Here is a 14,655-nt window from a genome sequence, read left to right as displayed (position 1 = left end):
TGGTTGCACCCTTTTGGTAGATGTTAAAACACGATGCGCCATTTTGAACAAAAGTCTGCATATATTTTCTGTAGTGTCCTAGCATATTGATACCCATACACTAGTCATTCTGGACATTGTTGATGTTACAAAGGTCCTCATATTTCTTTTTTGGCTTGAAGTACTATAAATCTGGCCTCCTCATCCTATTTTTGTCTTAAGAGATTTTTTTTTTAAAACCTGAACATATTAGTTTACATATATTCCTATGGATTTTATATTTTTTATTTGGATCTATCATTCCATCCTGTCAAAATATTTTTGAAGCTTGATCCTATCATCTTAAATTTATTTCATCTATGAATTTGTTGAGGCGGCTTTATTTGTCTTCATCCGTTGAATAAAATGATTAATGTAGGATTGACTATAGAGCCTTTACAGAAAGTCACTTGATAATTCCTCTAAGATGATGACTCTGTTGAGAGGATTAGTTTTTGAATACTCATTACTAGTGGTTTTCCAACAAGTTATCATTCCACTTTACCATACTCTCATAAACTCTAAATTTCCATTGAAATCTCCAAAAGAAACTAAAAGTATAGAAATGCCAGTATTGGTAATGAAGTAGACATGTTGTTGTTGTTATGTGCCATCAAGTCGGACCTGACTCATAGCGACCCCTCCTTGGGTTTCCGAGGCAGTGTCACTACAGAAATACATTGTTCACCCTTCCTTCCCATGAGTAGCTGGTGGGTTTGAACCGCCAACCTTCTGATTAACACTCAAGTTCCTTAGGCACTATGCTACCAGAGCTCCTGAAGTAGACATAGATTTAGAAAAATCTTCAACTGCGGTATTTGATCTTATTTTTTGACTAATAATTCAATTAAGTAAGAATGAGTAGCAATAGTACAAGTGTTTATATATTGAATAACCATTATTTTTTTAAACACACTCATTATATTATTGTTAAATTATGTTTTAATTCCTATGTCAGAGATATGTGAGATACAGTATATTAGTGCAGTCAATGGGATGTTTAATTTTAGAAGAACCATGAGGCATTAATGTAGTTACCTACAATGAAACATCAGTCTTAGTCATTAGGACTCTTTCTGCTAGTTATCAGAGGTGAACATCAAAAGGTTGTTTTCATTAAAAATTAGCCCCAGGAGTCCCATCTGTCAAAAAAAGAGCTGCTGTTCTGCTACTTTTCTTTAGTGCAACTGGACTGTTTTTGAACAGAGAGAATAGAGTGTAAAATTAATATTGTTAATCTGTAATTAGTCTTAGGGAGAGTAAAAATAATTAAATTTTTGAGTATTTTTAAATTGAGTTTGAAGATTACTGCCTTTGTTTTTGTTTTTTTAAATCACCTTCCAGTAGCTCTTAAATTAGTTCAAGATACTATTTGCCCTTCATTAAATTGGCCCAGATTATATAGAATTAAATCTTTTCTTTCTGTTATTTACTTTGATAGTAATTATGTTATAGAATAATTTTCCAAATGTATTGAGCTTTTATAAGAGCTATGATTGAACAGTTTGGGGCCAATTGTTATTTTGATTAATAATTAACAAGTGTAGGAATAGTATATTGGTTTCATCTGAAAGTAAATAATTTTTTCCCTTCCATTTATAGAAGAAGCCATTGTTTCACATGTTGCTCTGATAATTACATTAATTAAATTTGATCATTCACCCAGAAGTGATGAAAAAAGTTTGTGTTGATAGTATATCTTATAACACATATGTTCCATTTTCAGAAATCATCTGACTTCATAATTTCTGTTTACCTTTAAGTTTGCCTTGATTATATGCAAATTATGAATATTGCTGACCCTCAGTTATGGTTGACATCTGTTATCTATGGATCTCAGGTATTTGAGCTGAGTGACCAAGATACCTTTCTGTGGCATATGCCCTCCCTATAGCAGACTTAAAGACACACAATGTAATATTTTTAGTTTCACTGACTGACTTAAACTTATGTTAAATTATTTTTTGCCTTGGTTTTATAGGGGTTTGCTTATTTTTATAACTTTATTGTTACTTCTTTTTAATCTGGACTTTCTGCCAACAGTTAAAACAGAACCTCGATCTCCAGATAGTCGGCCAAGTCATAGCCAATCCCAAACTGATTCCTCCAGCTTTGGTCCAACTGTGGCAGCCACTAAAGAAAGCCTCCCTGTGCTCAATACCAGAATAATTTGCCCAGGTAGTACAGTTTCTTAAACATGGTCTATTTTTAATTATTTTTGTGAAATTATGTAAGAACTTGTTGTAAGTTGAATTGTGTCCCCTCAAAAAAATGTGTTGAAATCCTAACCCCTGTACCTATAAATATGACCCTGTGTAGAAATACGGTTTTCTTCTTTTATGGTAAAGAGTTCATAGCTGAGTAGAGTGAATCTAGGATTCTATCTATCTAGAGCAGGATAGACACAGAGAGAAGACAGACACCAAGGAATGCCAAGAATTGATGGTAATCACAAGACAGAGACCCCTAGAAGGAATCAACATAGCTAAGACCTTGATTTGGACTTTTAGCCTCCAGAACTATGAGAAGGTGAATCTCTGTTCTTTAAGTAATTTCTGTTGTGGCAGCACTAGCAAGCTAAGAACTGAAAAAAGAATTGGTCAGTGTTCAACCACTTCAGGAGGTAGCATATGATCAAGAACCTATGGTACTGAGGGAAGCTGTCTAAGCTACACTATAGACATGGTGAGAAACAAGCCTCCAGGAATTGATGGAATACCAATTGTGGTATTTCAGCAAACAGATACAATGCTGGAAGCACTCACTCATCTATGCCAAGAAATTTGGAAGAAAACTACCTGGCCAAACAACTGGAAGAGATCCATATTTGTGCCCATTTCAAAGAAAGGTGATCCAACAGAATATATAAATTATTGGACAATATCATTAATATAGCATACAAGTAAAATTTGCTATAGATATTTCAAAAACAGGTATAGCAATATGTTGACAGGAACTGCCAGAAATTCAAACTGGCTTCAGAAGAGAATATAGAATAAGGGCTATCATAGCTGATGTGAGATGAATCTTGGCTGAAAGCAGAGACTACTGGGAAGATATTTACCTGTGTTTTATTGACTGTGCAAAGACATTTGACTATTTTGATCATAACAAATTATGGATAACATGCAAAATATGAGAATTCCAGAACACTTAATTATACTCATGAGGAGCCTGTACATAGACCAAGAGACAGTTTTTCAAATAGAACACATGGATACTGGATGGTTTAAAATCAGGAAAGGTATTGTCAGGGTTGTATCCTTTCACCATAGTTTATTCAGTATGTATACTGAGCAAATAATCCAAGATGGCTGGACTATATGAAGAAGAGCATGGCATCAGGAGTAGAGGAAGACCCTTTAATAACCTGTGTTAACAACCTGTGAGACACAGATGGCACAACTTTGCTTGCTGAAATCAAAGAAGGCTTAAAGTACTTACTGATGAAGATTAAATACTACATTCTTCATAGTATGGATAACATCTCAACCTAAGGAAAACAAAACTCCTCACAACTGAACCAATAAGCAACATTGTAAAGGAGAAAAGATTGAAACTGTCATGCATTTCATTTTACTTGGATCCATAATCAATGCCTACGAAGCAATACTCAGAAAATCAATTGGTCTATTACATTGGCCAAATCTGCTGCAAAAGACCTCTTTTAAAGTGTTCGAAAGCAAAGATACCACTTTGAATACAGAGGTCCACCTGCCCCAAGTCATGGCATTTTCAGTTGCCTTATATACATATAAAAGCTGGACAATGAATAAGGAAGACCAAAGAATTGATGCATTTGAATTATGATATTGGCGAATAACATTAAATATACCATGGTCTTCCAGAAGAACAAACAAATCTGTCTTGAAATAAATACAGCCAGAATGCTGCTTGGAAGTGAAGATGGTTAAATTTTGTCTTCCTCGCTTTGGACATGTTAGCAGGAGGGACCAGTCCCTAGAAAAGGGTATCATTCCTGGTGAAGCAGGTGGTCAGCAAAAAAGAGGAAGACACTTTTTTCTGTGTTCCTATGTTCTCTGTTTTCCTTCTCTCTTCCTTCCTTCTTTTTTGTTTGTTCACTTAGGCTGCTAGTACTTTGTCTTCTCTCCACACTTTATGCTTCTAGCCTTAATATTGTGTCCAGTAAATCATAAAATTCATTGGTTTTGCATCCCATAACTAGTTAATAGGAAACATATTGAATAAATGTGAAGTTGTGCATATGTAGGTGAATTCTAAATTCATAAATACCTGTGTTTAATACTTTAGTAGAAGTGCCTTCTGAATGGTGCAAATGGTTAAATGCTTGACTGTTGTTGTTGTTGTTACATGTGGTCTAGTCGGACCCGACTTACAGCGACCCCCCCTAGGGTTTCCGAGGCAGTATTACTACGGAAGTAGATTGCCCCGTCTTCCTTCTGAGGAGTGGCTGGTGGGTTTGAACCGCCAACCTTCTGGTTAGCAGTCAGGGGCATTAGGCACTATGCTACCAGAGCTCCCAGAGGCACATTGGAAGACAGGCTTCTGGAAGGTCATAGCCTTGAAAACCCTGTGGCACATTTCTACTCTGCACAAATGAGGTTGCCATTAGTTGGAATTGTCTCGATGGGCAACTAAGAATAGCAGCAACAATACTACTTATTCTTGACACTAACTCTGGAGTTTCCAACCTTAGTACATTTCATAACAATTCTATTTAATGGCTATACATGATTTGAGAGCATAGAAGTGATAGTTCCATGATATTGTGGGTAACTTCATCCTTTATTGTAAATTCTTTAAAAACTTAACACCTTATTTGCTGTTACAAAGGAAGTAATAAATGTTTATTGAACTATAAAACTGTGAAGATGGAATATGAGAAACTGTCAAAGAGAGAGTATTTAGGTCTTCATCTGCTTAATTTTCTAAGATAAAATGTAGATCCTTAGAATTATCAAAAGCTTAATATTCAACAAAGTCATAGTTCTCAATTTTGAATAATGAGATGAGTAGACATTGGAAACTACAGAAGCAAGGTGTTTTAAGAATTAGTCCTGAAATCAACAGACTGGTTCTTTTTCTCTTTTTTTTTTTTTTTTCTAACATGTGATCATGTATGCATTTATTTTTCTGGCCAGGTTTAAGAGCAGGACTAGCTGCCTCAATTGCTGGGAGTTCAATTATCAACAAAATGTTACTAGCAAATATTGATCCTTTTGGTGCAACGCCATTTATTGACCCAGATCCAGATTCATTGTAAGAAAATGCTTTTGCAAATATTTTTGTTTTGGCTTTTCTTGTCTCTGTCTGTTACTAATTCTAACATTTACAAATGTATTACAGTAAATATGGTTTCACAAAAAGAACAATCAGAAATTTTCAAAAATTGATGATGATGAGCACTTACTTGGGCCCTTTTGAAATTGATTAGCTCCATGATCTGTCCATGAGCCTGGTCCCTTTCCATCTGTACGTACTCTTCTCTCTGGTAGGAACCCTAATGAGAACTGTTCAACTATTCACTTTCCCTGAATATTTTACACAATAGTGCCATCACACCCATATTTGTTAGCCAGTTCATCTTTCTTCTCAGACTCACCAAATCTAATCATCTTTCCAAGTTCAGCTTTTGAGTTTACTTACTTCAGGAAGCTTCTGCCCATGTTGATGTCTGCTTTCTCAGAACTAAAAAAAAAAAGAAAAAATTGACACTTCCGTGTATGCTTCCTTTTTCCATTTTTAATTTTGCATGTGTTGTCTCATTTCTCTAATGACACTCCTCAAAGAAGCTACTATGTTTTAAATGTTTTTGCACTTTCCAAAGCACTGAACATGATGGCCTGGATTTGTTCATTGTTAAGAGTAGACCAAAGGAGATTTTGTAATGGGAGTATTGGTGCTTCTCATAGGCACCCCCATTTGTCTGTACAGCAAGGGGCTTAAGCAGGAGAAAGAAGCACTAAGATTGTTTTGTAATGAATAGAAAAGTAAATCATGAGTCTGTTTCCACTGTGCCTTGCCCACCATCCCTTACTACCCTGTGTACCAAGGGTTGCACATGCATGGGGCTGTTCACATGGGATATGGATGAGAAGTCATGCCTGCTAAGCATAACTCTCTCTTATCAGGAAGGAAAACTTAATTTGAGTAATTTTAAGTACTGTTTTGTGTATTAACTATAACTGTTGTTATAAACCTGAAATTAATTGACTTTTAAAATTACTTTTCCTTGTCATCATAGAGATGGATATACAGAAAAATGTGTCATGAACAATTACTTTGGGATTGGATTAGATGCAAAAATTTCACTAGAATTTAATAATAAGCGAGAAGAACACCCTGAAAAATGCAGGTAATTTTGGTGTTAGCAATAATTTTATTAAATGATGGCAATTTTACTTTCGCTTCATTTATTATCTCTTTTGTTTGTTCTGCCTATAAAGGATAAATAACTAATATTTACTGAAATTGCCTGCCAACATTTATTTTCAGGAGTAGGACTAAAAATTTCATGTGGTATGGAGTCCTTGGAACCAGGGAGTTACTACAGAGATCATATAAGAACTTAGAACAAAGGGTTCAACTTGAGGTAAGTTCATCTTGAAGACCATCTGAAATGATCTTATTTAAGTCACTGAACAGAGAAAAATAATTTCATTTGTAGAGCAGGTTTGTCCTAAATTCCTTTTGAAGAGTGATTAAATCCTCAAGGGGAGAAAATGGAAGTGGTTTTTAAATTGTGATTATCTGCTTTATATTAAAGGAGAGGTAGACCCTTGATGTGAGTGACAGCCTGGCTCTCACAAGTCAGTGAACCAGTTGGTTGATTTTGACTCATGACAACCCCTGTGTTTCAGAGTAGCACTGTGCTCCATAAGGTTTTCAATGGCTGATTTTGTTTTAAGTGGATCTCCGCGTCTTTTTTTCTGAGGTTCCTCTGGCTGGGCTCAAAGCACAGACTTTTCAGTTAACAGCCAAGCGTATTAACTATTTACACCACCCAGGGATTCCTCACTGTCACTTCAATATGGCAAGCCTCTAGTTGCAATATTGAAGGATTCTGTGGACAAACAATTGAACAATGCAGGAAGTACCAAAAGAAGATGGAAGGAGTATACAGAATCACTGTACCAAATAGAATAGGTTGGCAGTATTTCAGGAGGTAGTGTATGATCAAGAACATATGATAGTGAAGGAAGATGGCCAAGCTACGCTGAAGGCATTAGTGAGAAACAGGGTTCCAGAAATGGATAGAATACGATGGAGATGTTTCAGCAAACAGATACAATGTTGGAAGCACTTACTTGTTTATGCCAAGTAATTTGGAAGACAGCTACCTGGCCAACTAACTAGAAGGCATCCATAAAGAAAGGTGATCCAAAAGAATGTGAAGAATGTGGAAATTATTGAACAGTATCATTAATATCACATACAAGTAAAGTTTTCTTGCTGATAATTCAAAAACAGTTGCATTACTACATCATTAGGGCATGGGGTACTGCCTGTTTTTGGAAGAGAACGTGGAATGAGGGATATCATTACTGGTCTGAGATGGATCTTGGCTGAAAGCAGAGAATACCAGAAATATGTTTACTTGTGATTTATTGATTATGCAAAGGCATTCAAATGTATGGATCATGACAAATTATGGATAACATTGCAAAGAATGAGAATTCAAGAATACTTAATTTGCTTATGCAGAACCTGTAAATAGACTGTTGTTCAAATAGAATAAGGGGCTACTGCTTGGTTTAAAATCAAAAGAGGTGTGCATCGAGGTTCTATTCTTCCACCATACTTACTCAACCTGTATATTGAACAAATAATCCGAGAAGCTGGACTGTGTGAAGAAGAGTGCAGCATCAGGATTGGAGTAAAATTCGTTAACAACCTGTGATAGGCAGATGACGTGACCTTCCATGCTGAAAGCAAAGAGGAGTGGAAACACTTCCTGATAAAGATCAAAGACTAGTTTTCAATGTAAATACACCTCCTTCTAAAAAAAAACAAAAATCCTCATAACAGTACCAATAAGCAACATGATGATAAACAGAGAAAAGATTAAAGTTATCCAGGATTTCATTTTACATGGATCCACACTGAATACCCATGAAAGCAACGGTCAAGAAATTACACCGTTACATAGTGTCTAATCTGCTGCAAAAGACCACTTTAAAGTGTTATAAAGCAAAGATGTCACTTTGAGAATTAAGATGCCCCTAATGTTTTCAATTGCCTCATATGCATGCAAAAGCTGGCCAATGAATAAGGAAGACTTAAGAAGAACTGATGCGCTTGAATAATGGTGTTGGCGAAGAATGTTGAATTTATTGTATACTGCCAGAAGAATGAACAGATCTGTCTTGGAAGAAGTACAGCCAAAATGCTCCTTAGAAGCAAGGATGTCAAGACTTCATCTCACATACATTGGACATGTTATCAGGAAGACCAGTCCCTGGAGAAGGACATCATGCATGATAAAGTGGAAGGTCAGCAAAAAAAGAGGAACACCTTCAAAAAGATTGATTGACACATACTGGTCTGATAGGGGGAGCTCTGGTGGCATAGGGCCTAAGGCGTTTGACTACTAACCCAGAAGGCTGGCAGTTCAAATCCACCAGCCACTCCTCAGAAGGAAGGTTGGGCAATCTACTTCAGTAGTGGTACCACTTTGGAAACCCAAGAAGGGGTCGCTATGAGTCAGATTCAACTCAGCAGCAGTGGATTCGGTTTTTTGTTTTGGTCTGAAAGAGCCTGGTGAGCCCCCAAGACTGTAGCCAGTAGTTACCCTCCAGGTCTGGAACTGGACTCATTCCCATGGCTTCCAGCCAAACAAAGTTGTTGTTGTTGTTGTTGTTGTTGTTATGTGCCGTCTCATAGCGACCCCTCCTTGGGTTTCTGAGGTGGTGTCACTACAGAAGTAGATTGCCCAACCTGCCTTCTGAGGAATGGCTGGTGGGTTTGAACTACCAGCCTTCTAGTAGCAGTCAAGTGCCTTAGGTACTGTGCTACCAGAGCTCCTAGCCAAACAATAGACAGACATGTAAGGAAGAAAATAAAAAAAGATTATTGACACAGCGGCTGCAACAGTGGGCTCAAATATAGCAATGATTGTGACTCTGTTGCAGGACTGGACATTGTTCCATTTTGTTGTACTGTTGTTGTTGTTGTGTGCCGTCGAAATTTTGTTGTACATAGGGTTTTTATGAGTTGGAACTGACATAATGGCACTTAACAACAACAAATAATTTTATCATTTTTCATTAGGTAATTTCTTAAAAACAATTCAATACCTTTAGTGATTGTCCTCTTCTTAATAGCTAACTAAGTTTATTTAAACATTAATAGATAGAATCAAACAAACAATAGTAACTTAAGAAAATTAGTTTAAGAACATTTAATGAAAAGATAGCAATTATGGTTTTATTCACTAAAAATTTTTTTACATTAATATGTAATTATTTCACCAACCATATGATGTTTTTGTTTTTTGTTTCCATTAAAGTCAGTACCAAACCAGACTCACTGTCATCAAATAGGTTCTGATCTCCATTGGGTTTGCAAGGCTGTAAATCTTTATGGAAGCGTGCTGACCCATTTTCCTTCCATGGAGCAGCTGGTGGGTTTAAACCACTGACCTTTTGGATAGCAGACAGATGCCTTAACCACTACACCACCAGAGTTCCTTTCATTTAAGTAGTAATTTAATTTTCATTGAATTGATAGTTAGAAGATAAGAAGTATAAGATGCGTTCCTACATGCACGTTTTACAGTTTGGTTTTCATTCTGAATATAGGTAGTCCCCGACTTATAATGGGGTTCTGTTCTGAGAACTCTGTCTTAAGCATGTTCTGATGTAAGTCGAATACTTTTCTTTTCTAGTTTTCACTTTAACTGCCATTTATTACATTTCCTTTATAAATCTGATTTTCACTTGTCTTTGGAGGTTGGAAACAATATATATAAACATCTGAGAGTAAACATCTGAGAATGATAATAGCAGCAGACTATGTGCTGTAACATTGTATGTAGCACACATTACTAACAATTAGATGTACACACACTCAAGAGAAACCAGACAGTCCTAAGTGCAGTTCATCATAGCTTGAATCCTGTAAGTCAGGAAGTGCCTGTACTTGAAGACCTCAACTTGGAGTTTAGCCAGTCACCAGGTAGTTACAGAACAGTGACGATGTACAGGGGCTGTGAGTGGTGCTCGGTGAAATGGTCAGGGCCTAGAGTCTGCCCTTACAGAGTTGCTCTCTATGAAGGCTGATGGAAAAATTTAAAAATGGATAATGGTTATGATTGAACACCATGGTCAATGTTATTAATGGCACTAAATTATGCATGTGCAGACTGTTAAAATGGCAATTGTTTTGTTTTGTATATATTTACCACAATTTATTAAAAAAAAAAAAAAAAAAGAATGTTTAAAATAAGTACAACTATGACAATACAAATAATAATGTCTTAAGTGACCTGAAATGACTTAAGAAAAGTAATGCTTGATTTTGGAAGAGTTGAAATAGTTTGTTTTTTATTTTTCTGTTTTTGTAACAGCTTTTATTATGGTTATTTATACTTTAAAATTTTTTCATTAAAAATAAGATAAAGACCTTATCGTATGTAAGAACACCTTTACAGGAGAGCAAACATTATCAACACACTTTACCCCTTCACCTTTTGTCTTTGACGTTCAAAACTAGTGTTTTGAGTTTTCCTCTAATCGCTGAGCTTTTTTATCCTGCAGTGTGATGGACAGTATATTCCTCTTCCCAGTCTGCAAGGCATAGCAGTTCTGAACATTCCAAGCTATGCTGGTGGCACTAATTTCTGGGGTGGAACTAAAGAGGATGATGTAAGTAGCGTAGTGTGAGTAAGTAGTTTGTTTCCTCAAAAATAATTTAAATTACTGAAATATCTTGCTTTTTTTTTAAATGTTATCAATAAATCATATACCATTAATTTAATTTTACATTGGAATAGTCTTTTCATTGGCAGGTGAAGGGTGGAGCATATTAATAAGATTTTATTTAAATAGTCTCTCACTGATGCACTCTGGAATTTTCATGTTGTATATGCCCTTTGCCATGGAGTTGATTATGACTCAGCAACACTTTAGGACAGAGTAGTACTGCCCCGTAGGGTTTCCAAGGCTGTAAATTCATACGAAAGCAGAGTGGCTTTTGGTTTAAACTGCGGACCTTTCATTTAGCAGCCAAGCACTTGGGATATATCGAAAATTTTTCTGGATGGGCACAAAAGAATCAGCTTTTATAAAGGAGATTCAAGGAATCAAGAAAGGAGGTTTTTAATCTATCATTTCACACCTGTATTAGTTTTCTCTTGCTTCTGTAACAAGTTAACACAAACGCAGTGATTTAATCAGTAGAAATTTATTATCTTACAGTTCTGTGGGACAGAAGTCTGATCTGTGTCTCACTGGATGAAAATTGGGGCGCTGGCAAGGCTGCACTCCTTTCTGGAGGCTCTGGGAGAGAATCCATTTCCTTGCCCTTCCCAGCTTCTGGAGGCTGTCCACATTCCTTGACTTGTGTTCCCCCTCCTCCATCTTCAAAGCTGATAATGACCAACTAAGTCCTCCTCACATGGCCTTACTCTGACCTCCTCTTCTGCCTCCTATGTCCACTTTTATGACCCTTATGGTTACATTGGACCCACCTAGAAAATACTGGATAACCTCTCTATTGCAAGATCCATAATTTAATCACACCTGAAAAGTCCCTTTTCCCATGTAAGGTAACATTTACAGCTCTGGGGATTGGGATGTGGACATGTAGGGGGTGACATTATTCTACTTTTCTATACTTTCAATTTTCTAAATATCTATATAATTTTTGTTTTACAGATGTCAAAAGGGCTCATTTGGACAATGAGAGTTAGGGCTATTTTTTAAATTTCTTTTATGTTTTATTAGGAAAAGACTGAAAGAACACAACCTAACAAATATAATTATTTTAAAAAGAATGAAAGACAGGGCACACTTCTTAATGTTTCCAAACCAAACTCTACCATCAAGTCAATTTCAACTCATAGTGACCCCTCCTACATAGCAGTAAAACTGAGAAGTACTGTCACAGTCTTTGTTTGAATAATCACACACTTTGACTGATAGGCCCTTTGTTTCCAGGCTTATGATATAATGGCTCCTACTGACCCATTTCTCCAGGGCTCTTAAATGTTTAGGCAGAATTAGAGTGTAAAATAGATTGTGAAATATTTGTAATTTTCATGATATGAAAATATTCCAATCTTCTTGGAGTATAAAAACTTATATTAGCAATCAGCAATTTTTGTCAACATGTCATTACTCAAACATTTTGTAGGGAAGAAATCAAAGAAATAAAGGTAAATAAACCTAACATTTCTTGAACCCTACTGGGTAGTTAAGCAATGGTCCAAGAGCTTCACATTCATTATCTGCTACCCACAATGTTTATTTAAACTTCACCACTGAAGCAACTGAGGTGAAATTTAGTTTCACACAGTGTTATAGTAAGTAGCAGAGCCAAGATTCAGATCTAAGCAATCTGATAACAAGAGTAATAAGAAAGTACCCCTATTAGTAAACGCTTGTCCTGATATTTTCAGTGAACGTTTTGTTTAGGATACTACTATATATTGACTATAAACATACCATAGAGTTTCCAAGGCTGTGACCTTTCCAAAGCAGATCCCCAGGCCTGCCTTAGGAAGTGCTTCTGGATGGGTGTGAACCACCATCCTTTCAACATAACTGTACCGCCCAAGGACTCCTTGCACATAATTATTTGATACAGAAAAGGAGAGTAAAATAAAGGAAGTACTTCAGCATAAATTTAGGAACAATTTTGAAAAAAAAATATTTAATGTAAAATCAGAGTACGCCTACATGTTTTTTAACCACTGAGATTTTTTTATTATTGAAATTTTTATTTTCTTATTGTCATCTGGGTGAAAGTTTACAGAGAAAATTCATTTTCTATGCAACAGTTCATACACATTTAATTTCATGACATTGAGTGCAGTCCCCATAATGTAACAGCTTTCTTCCCACCTCTTCCCTGTGGTTACCTTTTCCTTGTGTCCTTCTTTGCTATGCATTCTTGCTCTCTGAGCTATCTCCCTGTGCAAATACTACCCTTCTGATCTCCCACGGTTGATTGTTCTAAGGAGTGTACCTATCTGGTATAATTGTTCACCTTGTAGGCCTCTCTATCATTTGGCTAAAAGCTGTGGGAGTGTGTTCAATTCCAGGCCCAAAGAATGTCTAGGGGCCATACTCTTGAGGGTTTCACTAGTCTATATCAGACCATTAAGCCTGGTCTGTTTTTTATGATTTTGAGTTTTGTTCCACATTTTTTTCTATCCAGGATCTACTATTTTGATCCCTTTCTGAGTGATTAACAGTGCTAGCCAGGCACTATTTAGTTCTTCTGGGCTCAGGGTCATGTATGCTGAGGTTCACATGGTCCACTAGTCCCTTGGACTAGTTGTTTCCATGTGTCTTTTGTTTTCTTCATTCTTCTTTGCTCCAGGCAAGGAAAGACCAATTGTTGCATCTTAAATGGCTGCTCACAAGGTTCTAAGTCCCCGGTCACTATGCACCAAAGTAGCATGTAGAACAATGTTTTTGTGTAGTATGTTATGCCAGTTGAGCTTGATATCCCCCATGACCATGGTTCTGAGCCCATGGGCCCGAGCGCATGGGCCCAACAGCTTGTTCCCTCAGGGTGGTTGGCTGTGTGGCTAAGAAGTTATCATAACTTTGCCCCTTGTTAATTTAAATATATATATGGATATTCTTGTACCATATACAAATACGTCTGTAGCGATATCATCTACCAAACTTATATATGGTTGTGGTTATATTCCCTGTTGCCTAGACATACCTGGTCATTCAGCCTGTCTACCTATGGATCCACCCATAGATTGATGTTTGTTTTTACTGATTATGCAGTACTGTATAAATAAAAGTATTTATCTTTGTTAGTCGGTACCTCTTGTGCACCTCTCTGTGTTTTCCTTTTCCTTAGTGTTACTGTGTTGGTTACTCACTTTTGATATGTTGCCTTTCCCTTCACCCAAGTCAATACTTGTCTCTTACCTATCTAGCAGTTTTCCTTCTTTTCCCCTCCCATCCATGGTAACCAACAAAGAAAGTAAACCTTTCCTTGACCTTTTACCATATCACTGAGGTTTTTGATTCTGTGTTTTCAAATTCCCTAAAAAGGTGTATTAAGATACAAAGCACATCTGCATATTGATATCTTGTTAGATTTCCCTAAAGAACAGACCTCTCAGAACACACCAAGTGAACCAGGTCATAATTTGCATGTTCATTAGCTTTAACCTTATGAAGTCTGTATCACCTTTCAGGCTTTGGGGATTTTCTAAAATTACATGCATCGTTTTATCAAGACATCTGAATTAGATAGGAACAGATATTAACATTCTGCATACCACATGGATTATGTAAAACTTCAACAGTTCACTTCTCCATTTGTGCTATTTGGATTTCAAAACCTTTTTTATAATGTCTATTTTAAGCCATCTTCAGAGGTTTTTTTTTCCCCCTTAGATGATCATTCCCTAATAATATGCACTTACTGTTCTGTTTTCTGTTGTTAAAAGTTTTTATATATATA

General features: G+C 36.4%; 1 protein-coding gene across 1 annotated transcript in view; it reads left to right on the top strand.

The window, feature by feature from the left end:
- Window positions 1-14,655, top strand: part of DGKH (diacylglycerol kinase eta) — a 314,831-nt gene that overhangs the window by 271,501 nt on the left and 28,675 nt on the right. The window contains exons 17-21 of the mRNA XM_007948176.1: window positions 2,062-2,196; window positions 5,142-5,259; window positions 6,245-6,355; window positions 6,496-6,592; window positions 10,758-10,865. Of these exons, the coding sequence (XP_007946367.1) occupies window positions 2,062-2,196; window positions 5,142-5,259; window positions 6,245-6,355; window positions 6,496-6,592; window positions 10,758-10,865 (569 nt within the window). The remainder of the gene's footprint in view (window positions 1-2,061; window positions 2,197-5,141; window positions 5,260-6,244; window positions 6,356-6,495; window positions 6,593-10,757; window positions 10,866-14,655) is intronic.

The sequence above is a fragment of the Orycteropus afer genome, unplaced genomic scaffold (genome assembly GCF_000298275.1).
Source record: "Orycteropus afer afer isolate SDZICR_OR568_19922 unplaced genomic scaffold, OryAfe1.0 scaffold00207, whole genome shotgun sequence".
NCBI lineage: Eukaryota > Metazoa > Chordata > Mammalia > Tubulidentata > Orycteropodidae > Orycteropus > Orycteropus afer.
The sequence above is the reverse complement of the archived record's forward strand: the minus strand, read 5'-3'. Positions and strand labels throughout refer to the sequence as shown.